Genomic DNA, 14,662 nt, shown 5'->3' with positions numbered 1-14,662 from the left:
TGTGGGGCTATTTGTTTATTGAGAAGCTGCATAAGGATTTTCCACTTTTTATTTTACATGTTAGGCTACTTATAAGCCTCTGTGTAAAAAGAAGCACTGTGGTTGGAGCAGTGGCCCATGGCTTCAGGGGATGACAGGTGATAACAGGAGGTGACAGACAGGCTGACATGACATCACAGATCTGCAGCACGCAGCTTTCTCTGTTAAGCAACACTGGGTTTGAAAAGGTGGGTGGGTTGGACCAAATCCCTGCTGAGACTGTGGAAGTGCAAGTAAAAAATGACATAACAGGTCTGAACAGTCTTGTCTGAGCTTGCAGCCACACATTCACATACACAAGAGAACAGTCAATATATTATATATAGTACAAAGTGCTTTGACAAAACGGTAGAAACACACATGATCAATGGGAGAAGAACCCAACAGTGACATAAAATCCATAAGAGTCCTATGCAATAGGTGAGAAACTCACAACATCAACTGAGACCAGGAGGAACCATAGTAATGTAGATGTAATGATGTAATAAGAAAATACAATTGTTTAAACATGAATACCTATATAATAAATTGAAAGTGAGAAGTGAGATTAAAAAAACACACAAAACAGTGAAGAAGTGATTTACAAAAGGGGGTTACAAAATAAAGTGGTAATGTAATATCTCAGTGGATGGGCGCCAGGTACTACTGTAAGATAAAACAAATTACATAAAAAAGAAACTCGGGAGGTGCTATAAAATGTTATTACACAACCAGTTATAAAAAGGGGTTTCTGAGCTCAAGTTTTCAGACTGTTTACTGCTAGATACATGAAAAAGAAATTATGTTCTACTTTTTTTTTTTTAAGTGTATTATCTTGTTGTTTTATGTTACAGTAGTCTGAGGGAGAAACACGGGAGCTGAGTTGAGACAGCGGCTGAACTCAGCTCCACCGTCTTACGTCCTTTCCGTAGTTATGAAACTTCCCGACGCAGGTTTTGTAACAGAAACGTTCTGACCAATCAGAGCCCGAGTTCACCCATCACGTGACTGTGCTTTTTTATGTAACAAATGGGTGTCTATGGGAAAGTCCGGTCGCTGCACTGTGATGGACCGCGGCAGCTACAGAAATGCATAGACAGGTTAACAGAAGAAAAACTAGATATTCATAAATCATAACACTTATTTCTTATTGTTTTTTTTTTTTTAAATAGACGCTATAATGTCGCTGGAGGCCGCCGCGGAGGAGAGGAGCTCCTTCTTCATTGGCACTGCTGAAGACCCGGACCACGTCTCGGCAGAGGAGGACCACCATCAAATAATACTACAGAAAGCCAACGCGCTGGCCTCGGAAAACTGCCTCAAAGAAGCCATAGGCTGGTTTTCAGTGGCCATGCGGTACGGCCCGGTGCGACCTGAGCAACTGAGCACTTTCGTGGATTGTATCCTCCGAAACTTCAAGAGGAAAGCGGCGGCCGCTGGGCCAGACTCACCCCCGGGCCGGGGTCGGCACAGCCTTGGGGACGATGCGTTTGCCTGCCCCAGCTGTCAGGGCTTCCTGGGTGAGCCTGTGACCATCGCCTGCGGACACTCGTACTGTAAGAGGTGTTTACAACGGCGGCTGCTCTCCAAGTGCAAACTGTGCAGTGAAGCCGTGAGGGGCGAAGGGGAGAAAGTTAATGTCACCCTGTGCGGACTTTTAGACAAATGGTTCCCGGAGGAGCTGAAAAGGTCGAAAACACTATGTGAAGTGGACGAGCTGTGTCGGGGGAAGAGATACCAAGAGGCTGTGTCGCTAGCAACCGATATCATCGACAATGGTGAGTGTTAGCATCTTACTCTGAACAACACACAACCATGTTGACAACACCACAGATGTGTTTCCTGCTGCGTCAACGTGCAACCGAGACGTCGTGTGGACGTGATACAAGATGCTTCTTACGTTATAGCACCATTATTGTTTGTTGGCAGTGTGTCCTGAGTTCCACTGACCAACATTTTCTTGGATAACTGTGTCCTCAGTAGCACATGTGTTGTCCCCGGTGTCTCCTCCCACTGACGGCAGGTCCTGCTTACGAAAGTTTCTCACAAAGTGCGCATGCGCGTCTGGTGCAAGTTGCATAAGGCAGGTCGTGACACACATCGGGGTAGTTTTGTAACTGGGGGGAGGGAGGGCATTTGTATTTTGTAATTGTTATGGCTGCTACGACCCGGCGTTTCATTAATGTTTCAAAAGAGGGTTGAATGCACCGTTTGTGGGTCAGTGTAAGTTAAGAGTCAGGGGCACAGACTGGTGGTCCACATACAGACACTACGTAAGGGCGTAAGGGCCATGGCCTCTGCTTCTGTAACAGGCAACAGACATTATGCAATGGAGAAGAAAAGATATGGTAGTTAAGTGGCGGATGATATTTTCGATAGCAAACTTGTGATAAAAGAGGTTTGAGGCAGGAAAGGCTGCTGGTTCAAATAACTGCATTTACTGTACAAGTTTGTATTGATAAAGTGAATACAATAGGTAGACCTGAAGCTTCAGTTATTCTGATAACTCAAACAAAAAAACAATGTGAGTTTGATTTTTGGGTAAATCTTTTATCTCTGTAAAGAAGAAAAAAAGTCAAAATATTAGATAGTTTCAGCTTCTTATGTAGAAAAACCAGTACTAAACCTGAAGCAATCAGCTGATTTATTTATAGGCTAATATACTATATCTTGTAGAATTATAAAGTTTTTGTTAACTCTTAATATTTGTTTTATTCTGGAGGGCTGTGGATCTGGCAGTTACTTTTGATTGAGCAAAACAAAATATATCAAGGTGACGCTTAAAAGTGCAGCCCTGTCACCTTAAATAAATTAATAATAAGCTTATTACCTAAATGTGAAGATAATTAAATACTTCTTAGTTGCAGCATTTATAACATCTATGGTTTATTATGCCCTTGAGCAAATCATTCAGCGCCCACCTGCCTCAGTCAGTCCACTGTGCAGGTGTTGGTTAGTAAGGGGGTATAAAGTACTGTAATGCCCACCCCAATGACAACTATATAAACAATAAAAGAATGATACATTGTGGATAAGACACTGTCCCTTAAGAGAAAAAATACCTCAAATATCTCAGTGTGCAGCGGTTTAGAATAACATTGATAAAGTCATAATGTACTTTGCTTGGAATATGGCTCGATAATTGTTCCTTGGCTTCTCTTGGGTTATGAGAGTTCAGCTTATGGAGGGAGACATCCATGGTATTTGGGTCAAGTGATGTAATAATATATGTAACCTTGGTGTATCCCTGCTGACCTCTGTTATGCATCTCCTCCATCTAAACAGCATTGTGAAAGACATGACCTAAATTACTACCTTACATTTTTTTGAATATACAAATGTTAATACTTACTAGTTGTCCTATCATCATATCATTTAATGACAGTAAAGTTAATGTCCCTGTGTTTTGGACTGCTGAATGAACAAAACAAGCAATCCAGTACTTGGACTCTGGGAAACTATAGTGAATATTTTAAACTTTTCTCTGACTTTCAAATAAACAAAATAATATATGAAAAGAAATAATCATTAGGTTAATTTGTTATGATAATGAAGGTTAGTTGCAGCACTAACATACCCTCTAGCCAAAGGAGGCATTAAAGTAGAATAACTTGTCTTGCTTTAGGACATCAGTTGCTGACAAAAACAAAACGGATCGCTCTGTTTCTGTGTTGTGGATCTCAGATGAAGGAAAGCAAGGACGTATGAGCTTCATATCACTTTCTTAAAGGACAACTGTCATTTGACATTGGGCTGTGGGTGCAGATTGTTCCCACTGTGAGGAGTGGGACTGATACCGTCATACCACCTGCTTTTGACAGCAATGTCCCTCAGCAGCGCTGCAGACAACTGATGACGCAGGGCAGACACGTCCAGATAATTAGGGACAGATGACTAGACAAACTACCTGTGGCCCTGTTCACATTAGCATCTGCCATGCATCAGAAAAATGAGCTAAATCCCATGTGTCTCACTGAAAGGTAACACATCACTGGGATTGATGACATGCCATGTGCAGAAAAAACACATCTCAGTCCATGAGGAAAGTAAAACTGATTGAACGTTTTGATGAAATGCAGGTAAACAAAATTCATTATTCAGTGGTATCTGCTGGCAGGATGCTGTATCAAAAGGCTGAGACCTGTTCACAGAAGATTGATATTGTTGGGTCGCAGGGGGAATGCTGCATATCTAAGTATATCGCCATCCTCACTTTACTGTTTTTAATACAGCTATAATTGAATATTACTGAAAGTGCAGACTTCAGACTTCATTTGGTTTCCAAATGTTGTCTGCTGCCCCTCAGGGGGCAGTGGGGAGCAAACATAGGAAATGCACTGATCTCTCTGTTTGGACGGAATTTAGTTAATATATCATTTATTTATCATGTGATTATGCAGTGTACGCTGTGCAGGAAATGACACATGTGGTGAGGTTAATACTACATACCCATGCACATAATGAAGGCCGTACAATTGCCTAGTAAAGTGTTATTAACAGTATGATATTTGTTTGGCTTGAAAGTATACCACAACGATTTTAACCTTACACGCCCTGCTTTGTTTCTCTATCTCCTTTGTTTGTTTGTTTTTAGAGCCAGAGCCGACAGTGGTGGCGCGACTGTCTCGGGCAGAGGCGTACATGGCTCTGAAACAGTACCATCTTGCTTTGGAGGACACAGAGTTTTGTCAAGGGTCCAACAGCTCTGCTGAAGTAGGTCAACGATACTGCAGTCATTTATTAGATCACTATTAAAACAGGAAATATATTATGTAAAAATCAAGGTTGTACGGTAAATTCCTATTACGCAGGCATTTGGTTGTTATTGGTCAAACAAACAACATTTGCCTCCAGGAGGATAGTGGCATTGAAGGGTTGTTTACATACACTCACACACCTGCCTTTGCTCATCAGAGTCTGGCATTTGTTTAATCTGTCGGTCACTCAGTGCTGATATATTGGTCAACAGGCCACTACTAAGAAAAGGAGTATTTTAAGACTGCTGCCCTCGAAGCCATGGTCACGGTGCACCTCATTGGTCGTCTCATTGGATTATAGTTACAAGTGAATGACCTGTAAAAATAGTTGTGGACCAGTTCACATCATCATCATATTTATTCATTAATTTGTCTTATACGAACATAACACTGGTTTACAACTAATCTCTGGTCGCACAAATGTGATTTTTGTTGTTTGTTTGTTTGTAAGACTTTTTTTTTTTTTTAACTGCTGTTTTACTACTGAATAAAAGCCTTTACTCTTAAAATAGACAGCCTGCAAAAGAGTATCATGCAGAGAATCAGAGGGTTTTCTTGACCACAACAGAGTATGCAGCGATTAAGGTCAAAGCCATTAGCGACTAATACATCAGTTACAAGAGACCGAATGTCTGGGTTGCAGCTCAGCTATTCAATGGTGTATGTCAGTAGATCATGTAAAACACTTGCATAATTGGTTCGTTCATATTGATTTATTGACAAGCATAGAAATACAGCATGTATGTGATCTGCTGGCTGTTTAAAATGGATTGTATGTATGTGCACAGAAGTTAAATGGACACCCTAAATGCTGGCACAGAAGTATAATTGATCCTTTTTCTGTGGCTCTTCTCTTCATTTTCAGACTTTGTTTGGGAAAGCCATGGTGCTACATCAGATGGGCGAGGTGGATGAGTCGCTCCAAGTCTTTCTCCACTGCCTGGCTGTGGATGAGGACTTCCCCTGTGCTAAAAGACAAGTGGAAAAGGTGAGAAAACCAAAGGGCTGGGGTTAATCTGCTGGCAGTGTGAGATAAGAAAGAGACAAAATTGTTGTCAGTTGAGCTGAGGTCACACGGCGGTTATGCACGCAGGCCTGTGGAGTTAGACTCAATATTATGTGAGCCACAGATTTAAGTGGAACTTTCACTGCTTCAGCCTGACGTCAGGGAATTCGATGCATCATTACTTCAGCTCTTTGATTGGATAGCCTTGAGTGTAAAGTGATGTTTGTTGCTTAAGGTCTTTGTTCTGTTTTAACACCTGGCCTTTGCTGTTATCCTACTCTTAGACGCCTCGGTTCATGGCATGGATCTTAAAATCCCACTTAATCTTAACGACTGGACGAACAGTATAACTGACAGTAAGGTGGAGATGTTGTGTTTTATACTCATCCAGATGAAAGCATCTCGTTCATTAATAGGCTTTACATTCAGTTCAGTTTGTTTCTGAAATGCTCCGAAAGATATAATGATCGATGGCCATGACTCAAACGTGGCTTTCCAGAGCTGAAGACTATGACTTACTTCTACTTGTTGCTTACTATGCCACACCCTTACATCGCAATTACGTATGAGACTTGCCAAGTAAACGAATAAATGTGTGTTAAGACAAATATAATGTGTACATCTACATTCTCAGCCATGAACATTGTCCATTCCCTCTATCATGATCATCTCTCATGAAATTGCATAAGTTGTTTGAGAATCTGGTCCTGTGACTGTCTGTAATGACATTAGTACCGCTGGATAGGCCGACTACGGCATCACAAGTTACATAAGGACCACAAAGTTGTTATTTTGATCAGAACAGAACGACATACACTCTCAGAATAACATGACAATTTGTTGCCATCTCAGGGTAAAACTCTAGCTAGAAAACAGTCGCTAATGCTGGTCAAGTTTTGTGTAATCATCATCTGTGAATCATTATTGTATAAGAAGCATGCATAATCACATTAGTCAGCTCTAGGTTTTAGTTCAGTTCAGTTCAGTTTTCTTTCTGTAAAAAAAGTGTGTGAAATTGATTGCGCCTGTTATTTAATGTTGTTGGCTTGCGTGGGCATCTTGACTGGAGTCTTCATTCTTCAGATCCTGAGGGAGACACTACTCAGACGAGACCTTAGTCTAAAAAAATAGTGTGGGAGCCAGACAGTGTGCATCAGTAGAATGTCAGATCATGTTTGTGCAGCCTGTAATCACGCTTACAGCCTCAAAGGACTTCCCAGTACCCATGTAATGAAAATGAAACGGTAATGAAAACAGCTAATTAATGAAAATGACAGCCCCCGCTCTTTTTGCTTTCACTGAGTTAGTGAGGATAAACATACTAGAATCTTAAAAGCAAAATGAAACGCTTTGCAAACTATTACAAAACATTTTAATTGAATTATGAACAAATTTCAGAGATAGAAAACTCAGTGGTTTTAAAATGAAATTCTTGGAAAATTATGCAAGTACAGGGAGGAAAGAGTTGTGTGAGGATTAATGAATGAGTCTTTTTGATGTTTCAGTACAGCACAAGTTATACATACCACGTGTTAAGAATGATCCGTAGCTGAGAGGTCAAAGTTGAGGGCGAACTGGAAAGTAAGGTTGATGTTCTCTGGTGCTGCTTCGTGTATTGAGGTTAAACTGAGGTCATCCTGATATCTGTTGTGAACACAGAACTCAGCTGTGCAGAGTTAGCCTTCTCTTTTCATCTCACATCTCCATGTGTATTTTAACAAAACTGGCTTTTGACCATGGTTATAGACCAACAGTAAATATTTACAGTATTGTTCAGTTAAATTGTCAATAACCTCTGTGTTACAGAAAGTTCCTTGTTCATTACACTCTGTTTCAGTGTGATAGCATTTCACCAGAAACAGTGATGCTAACTGACGGCCCATGTATTCACTTTTCTGTGTAGACTCATTTTTGGTGGTCAGAATTGCATTAATTGCATCGACTCTGACTTTAGTGGAAACTTAAAATATTTGCCTGTTCAGTAGCTCTGTTTTGCTGACAAACTGGGGTGCTTTTTACAGATCCTGTGTGACCTGCTCTCACCAGCTGATGAGAATGTCAAGGTCGGCCTGAGGGAAACAACACACAATACTTCGCCACATTTGCGCAGCAAAACCCTCGTGGACGATTCCCAAGCTCAACCACAGAGCCCAATCCAAAGACAACACCCGGTCCGAGCTGCCTCTGCACACCCCCGCACGGACAGCCAGGAGGTACTACCACTGAATAACGATGCTGATATTGATTAGTAATTAATGGATTTGTGTGCAGTTGATTACACATGATCATCTTCTTACCCTTGAACTTTTGTCATCCCCCAGAGACGATGGGAAAGTCTGGAGCGGCCTGGCCTGAGCCGAGCTCATTCGCTTCGGACACATGGCTCCAGTTGTGGTGAGGAGGGTCTGAAGAGAGTTTGCTCTGCTCCTCAGCTGGGGGACCAGGAGAAAGGGAGCCTGCTGAAGAGGAAGTTGTCAGTGTCAGACACAGAGCCCTGTGTCGTGGACAGTGGAAGTAGCAAACATAAAAAGCAAGGTCAGTTGTTAAGCTCTTTGTTGTATTGTTCTCCAGTCTACCCAGTGTATTATATTATAATTTCCAAATAAAATTCTGTCTGTTCTGTCATGATAATGTCTTATATAAGAGCTCAGATCATATAATTGTAGTGATGGGGCATAATAAAAAGCTTAACACCCATGTTCTTCTCTATCCTACTCTGTCACTCTAATACATTTACACTCAGTTTCACTTGATGCACCATATCTGTACATTTTAAAGTATCTTTCTTTTTCTTTTTTTACTTAAGGTAATGTGAAAGGCTCCAAACAGCTGGCTACCAAAGCTAAAACCTGCAGAAGTGTTCCTGAAGGTCTGCTGGACCCCAATGACTTAGAGTGCTCTCTCTGCATGAGGTAAGAAAACATATAATGCTGTGTGATATAACATAACAGCTCTCAATTTACCCTTGTAAATGAGTGCACTTTTTAAACAATAAGTTAAAAGTTGCATCTCTGTGATCAATACAGGCTGTTTTATGAGCCTGTGACTACACCCTGTGGCCATACCTTCTGTAAAAACTGCCTGGAACGCTGCTTAGACCACACATCCCAGTGTCCCCTCTGTAAAGAGAGTTTGAAAGAGGTAAGAGACCAGTCTGTTGCATGTGGATTTTAACCTTCTTTTGCAGCTTTACAAGTAGAAATGTGTATTCCCTGCTTTCTATATTAATTATTAACTTGCATCCTGCCCCCTCCAGTATCTAGCATGTAGGAAGTACATGGTGACAACTATCCTGGACACGCTGATCAAACAGTATTTGAGTCAGGAGTACGCAGAGAGGACGAAAACTCATCTAGAAGAGACCAGAGAACTTTCTGAGTAAGCAACCTTTCCATTCATCAACATTTTCTTCTACTTTCTTTTTTGGGGGTTCTTTTCAGTGTTCATCATCAACCAGGGTCAAAAGGTCTGAACTAATTATCCTCTTTTCCTTCCTCTGTGCAGTCTGACAAAGAATGTGCCTATCTTTGTGTGCACCATGGCTTACCCCACCGTGCCTTGCCCCCTGCATGTCTTTGAGCCACGATACCGCCTCATGATTCGCCGCTGCATGGACACAGGCACGCGGCAGTTCGGGATGTGCATCAATGATCCTCAGACCGGGTAAGCTTGCAAGCACAAACATGGTTTATATTTGATTGAACTGGACATATGTACTTATCTAGATTAGAGTTTCCTTATACAACATCAGTAATAAAATCAACGAGGCAATCAATTGCTTCTTAATTAGAGTAAAATTCCACTGTACATCTTAATCGATGGGTCTTGAAAATTTTGTAACCAAAAATGAACCCTAATGTCTTTCAATGCAGGTTTGTAGATTATGGCTGCATGCTGATCATCAGGAGTGTCCATTTCCTCCCTGATGGAAGATCAGTAGTGGACACCATTGGAGGAAAACGCTTCCGTGTCCTGTCCCGGGGAATGAAGGATGGTTATAGCACTGCTGACATCGAACATTTGGAAGATACTAGGGTAAGAACCACCGTGGCTATTATTTGATCATCAATAATATGTTTTGCTTTCACAAACATTCTCCATTCATAATTAGAAACTGGAACCACTCTGGTTTTGCTTGGGTGTCACAGCAAATTGCTTTAATTTTTAATTTCAGATCATGTTAGAGTGACTGGTGTGTTAATTAACTGACTCGTGCCTCGTAGGTGGAGGACAGCGATGAGCTACAGAGACTACAAGAGCTGCATGATGCAGTGTACGAGCAGGCCCGCGTCTGGTTCCAGAACCTCAAGATCCGCTTCCACAACCAGATCCTGCAGCACTTTGGACCCATGCCAGAACCAGAAGCCGATATCCAGGTAAACATCCAGTGTCCCCCTGCTGCCATCTTGTAGAATAGACCAATCCCTTCCCACTTTAGCCTTGTTGAGGACTATATCTAAAACACCGTAGGAGTCTTCACTTCACAGTGTCACATGGTGCTGAAGTAAAATCGCTGCATTAGTCTCAAAGCAGCTCTGTAGATGTTTGAGTCAGAACCAGTTAATAAGAGCAAATATTTGCACTGATATCTGAGATAGTTAAGCAAATGAAATGCATTTAGTGTGCTTCTGTCAGTACACCAACACACTGACAGATACAGAGCAATACAGCTCCGTACCTGTCAGGTACCAAGCTGTATGACTAATATACAAGAATATTATGCAGAGTTTGTGTTGAGTCCCCAGAATTTCAACTAATGCAAAACAGTATTTATGATGTTTGTGATCCATTCGAAAGATTCTCTGCAGCAGTGAGTTGGCAGCTAAGCAAAACGTTTATTACTTTCTTTGACTTGGCTAGACACTGTAAATTCCTAACCTGAAACTGGATCATCTCATGACATGCTTGTCTTTGGGGAAACCCACATTACCATGGATTCACCTGCCACGGAGGTTTTAATACCGGAACACAATTGTTATCTGAGCTGAGCCCTGGCTGCAGCCTGCACTCTGCAGCGCTGAGAGGGATTACAGCTCTGCTCTTAGGACAACCACGGGGTGGAGTCTATTGACAATATAGGCTAAAGAGCTTTATGGGTGCTTCATACTTAATCCCACTGGCCGTGTTGCGTCAGAGGAGTGTCATGAGGAGAATCCCCAATTCAACCACGTGCACATGCTCAGAGAAAGTAAAGCATCCAAACCACAGGTTCAGTGCAGTTATGTAATTTATACCATTTTTGTTCCAGGGAGAAACACAGCGTTACTTTAGTTAATTGGTTGTGTGTTTATCTTGAATTAAAATGTAGCACACATGTAGTAAACACCAGTCACCTAAAATCCTCGTAAGTGTTAAGCACATTTTGTAACTGGCTCAGACTCTCTATCTCCAAGAAACAGGGACCTTTTTCAGCTATATACAGTAACTCCCAGACATGCATTCTTCTGGCAGATTACTGTTAAGGGTCATTTATGGTTTAACACTCATTACATGGTCTCAGGGCTGAGTATATACATCACATTTGAAATGCCATCAACACAAAGTGGGTCCTTCATTCAGCTACCGGTTACCTTATGTGTGTTCAAAGTGCAGTAAAAAAAATATCAGCAGATTAGTTTCAAACAGTGTCTGGAATGAATGGATTTCCTTTTATCTTCTGTCTGTTAGATGATTTGCATGACCAAGAATCGTTACACAAAACTCGTATTGGCAGCTGTTCAGGCTATACAAAAGTATTGATTGTTGATTCATTTAATATGTTTAAGATCCAGACTCTTCTGCTGTGGGATACTCATTATACATGAAACACAATATACTGTACAGATTTAGGTTCTAACACAGGCTCAGTCGTTTATTTCTTGGCTGGTTTAATAGGGAAACAAAACTCTGTCTCTTCAACCAAACTATTTCAAATATTTAGAAATACATTTTGACAGAAATTGAAAATAATTTTATCACCTCGTCGTTTCCAGAAACCTTCACAGCGGTAACATGAAGCTTCATTTGCCTCAGTGATGATCACAGAAAGATTTATGTGATCTTGAAAAACAAGCAGTAGTGAAAGCAACAGCCTTATAATTTTGTTTTCCTTCTCTCTTCTAGGCGACTCCTGACGGTCCAGCCTGCTGCTGGTGGCTGCTGGCGGTCCTGCCTATCGACCCTCGGTACCAGCTCTCTGTCCTCTCCATGACCAGCCTCAAAGAACGCCTGGTTAAGATCCAGCAGATCCTCACATATCTGCAAAGCATCCCCAACAACTAGAGCTTCCTCTACTCACCACAAGAAACTTCCTTTTGGACTATTCAACAACATTGAAGCAACCTTGTACCAATATCTCACCACCTTTAGTCTCCACAACCATGTGATCCTTGAAACCTTCATTTCTACAGCTATAAAGCACTCTCATTACTCTCTCCGTTCATATTATGCTTACACAAGAGCAGCACAAAGCTGAAACGTCCTTGAACTGTGGATCTCTGAAACCAGAGATATGGCCAAACCACCTCAGGGAGACTTCCATGGCACGCGCACATGCACTATTTGTGTGTGATTTTCAGAAATGAATGACATCTAATATTCTCATCTGCTCTTTTTTGTCATGTAGATCTATTTCAATTAAAGAACTTCGTAAAGCATCTTGTCAAAATGAGCAGAGCAGTTATTATTCCTCTTGGTTAATATTTTTTGGTACTGTTGAGGAAAACAGTAGTACACTGACGGACCACCTTTGAGCGTGCCTCTTTTATAGATAGCACTTATGGAGCTGAGGTGAAGAGAGTATCTATTATGGTTTGTGTTGTGAAAAGGAGGTTTTTCTTAAGTTTGTCTCTTGGCTGTAAGATTTCTGTTCATATGGAGAAGAGATTAGGCGGCAAAATCCTAAATGCTGAAGTCCAAAAAGTGAAAGCAAGCTGTTAACTTTAAACTTGAACAACCACACATGACTAAAGGTTTGTGTATGTGTCCCAACACATGATGAAAGTGTTAATCCATCTCTTCCGAGCATCAGTTTTCCTTCTTAATCGCCTCCCTTACATGACAACCATGCACAGCTTCCTACACTGCCGGAGGACATTCTCTGTCCAAAGAAAGTGTTTCTTCCATTTTTCACCATTGAGTTTCTTCCACATTGTTATGCAGAGATGGGCTGTTGTGTGCCTTCTCTCCTAACATGAGATTGAAGGAACAGTCATGGCTTTGAAGTCTCATCTTGGGTCTGTGATTTGTAAACTCTTTTCTTGCTCTCACAGTTAGTCAGCCCTATCTTCCAAAAGTTTTGTTTGTCATGGACCTTTTGAGAACCTGCTGGAGTGTGAGGTTTTGAAATGAGGGTGTTAAGACTCCAGTGGTTCTGTTATTATATTGTCTGTCTCTCCTCAAAACCTTATGATTCAGATTTCCGGTTAATTAATTTAAACTGAATTAATTTATAAGATAGAATATATTTGTACATTCTGACCATGTGTTTGTAAGAGATATTCTGAGGGGGTCTTGGCAATATTATGACAAATCAGTGCAAGATTACAAACAAACAAACAAAAAAACAGCATGTATAACACCAATGGGTTTGCATTATTATTCATCCAAAGCTGCTCTGTCTGCTTGGAGAAGAGAGATAACCTGCAGTGCTTCAGTCAGAGGACTGCGTTTGCCTTATACCATTTTGCATTGTGTTTTGAGTAACACAATGCACTGGCTTGGTTACCATTCCTTTTTGCCATTGTATGAAGTATGTTTTCATTGTGTTTTTCTCCTCTCTGTTTGACACCTTGTGTTCACAATGTGTGTAAAAAAAACCGAACAAAACAATATGAAAACAAAATTCAAGTCAAACCTGTTATATGTAAATCATTTGTAAAAAGGCTTTTTGAACAGATTTTGCTTTTTGCGCAGATGTTTTAAGTTATCAATTTTCAATAAAAGAAAATGCACCTCTTTTTTCAACTTTTGTGTCTGTGTTCATTGTTTCACAGTATAAGGAGCTCAGGGCTCCAGACTGCCCCTAAATGGGGGCATTTTGCCCTCAAAATTTGAGACAGTGCAAGTAGATGTCCATCTACTTGCCAGCAAATTTTCCTTTTTTATTGTTTTTTTTTTTTTTTTACACGGGTGACAGGTGCAAGAGATGGCAGGGCAATGTGTGTGAGGAAAAGGAAATGTGAATATTAACTGCATGCCTAAATTTGCTGCGTGCGCTCCTAAAATTTTAAGTTAGGGGCCACTGTGCTCCTATAAAAGTTAGTCTGAAGCCCTGTAGCTGTATGCACTGTAATGTACATCTGTTAATCTACCCATTCATGCAATTATGCATGGGGAATGTTTTCCTGGCACACGAGTCACCTGGAGTTTTATTGCCAACCATGTGCATCTTTTGACAGCCATAATTTACATTTATCTCATAACAGCTACTTCCAGCATGACAATGTACCATTGAAGCAGAGCTCGTCTCAAACTGATTTCATTCCCACAATATGTTCAGAGTATAGGGCTCCACAGTCACCAGGGCCAAATCCAGTAGGACACCTCCAGGATGTGACAGAACGGGTGATTGAAATATGCAAAAAAAAAAAGTGTGATGATATCATGCCAACATGGAGCAGAATCTCAAAGGAATGTTTTCAACATTTTGAGGAATCCAGACCACAAGAAATTGAGGTTGTTTAGAGAGCAGACAAAGGCCTTATTCAGTATTAGTACAGAGCTTCTACTCTTGGCTTGAAGTTCACTCCTCCAAATACCAATACCAGAGTCTGATCCAATAAAGAAATAAAGAAATATAGATTGTAACTCAAAAGAACCGGTATGATTTAGGTAGAAAATAACATGTTCATGAAGAACGCTATCACTCAAGATACATTTTTAGAAGGTGCTCTCATGACCT

The 14,662-nt window shown here is 40.9% G+C and overlaps 1 protein-coding gene across 3 annotated transcripts; it reads left to right on the top strand.

Annotated features, from left to right (window-relative positions):
• The first annotated feature begins 1,045 nt into the window (after positions 1–1,045).
• lonrf1 (LON peptidase N-terminal domain and ring finger 1) lies at positions 1,046–13,725 on the top strand. 3 transcript variants are annotated; one of them, XR_015035969.1, is made up of 13 exons: positions 1,046–1,796; positions 4,613–4,731; positions 5,641–5,763; positions 7,803–7,994; positions 8,103–8,316; positions 8,588–8,693; positions 8,808–8,922; positions 9,038–9,159; positions 9,286–9,444; positions 9,654–9,816; positions 10,005–10,157; positions 11,884–12,861; positions 12,900–13,725. XR_015035969.1 is itself a non-coding variant. In XM_085778391.1 (12 exons), exons 1-12 carry the CDS (start codon positions 1,199–1,201, stop codon positions 12,040–12,042), a joined length of 2,223 nt encoding a protein of 740 aa, XP_085634517.1. In that variant the 5' UTR covers positions 1,046–1,198; the 3' UTR covers positions 12,043–13,725. The 3 variants fall into 3 exon arrangements, 2 of the variants coding, with proteins under 2 accessions (XP_085634517.1, XP_085634533.1); XM_085778391.1 differs by having other exon boundaries at positions 11,884–13,725; XM_085778407.1 differs by lacking the exons at positions 11,884–12,861; positions 12,900–13,725 and adding an exon at positions 10,252–10,318 and having other exon boundaries at positions 10,005–10,189.
• Positions 13,726–14,662: the final 937 nt, after the last annotated feature.

Source organism: Trachurus japonicus, chromosome 1 (genome assembly GCF_045865225.1).
Source record: "Trachurus japonicus isolate A0001 chromosome 1, Traja_1.0".
NCBI classification, from domain to species: Eukaryota; Metazoa; Chordata; class Actinopteri; order Carangiformes; family Carangidae; genus Trachurus; species Trachurus japonicus.
This window is presented reverse-complemented; position numbering and strand designations above follow the sequence as displayed.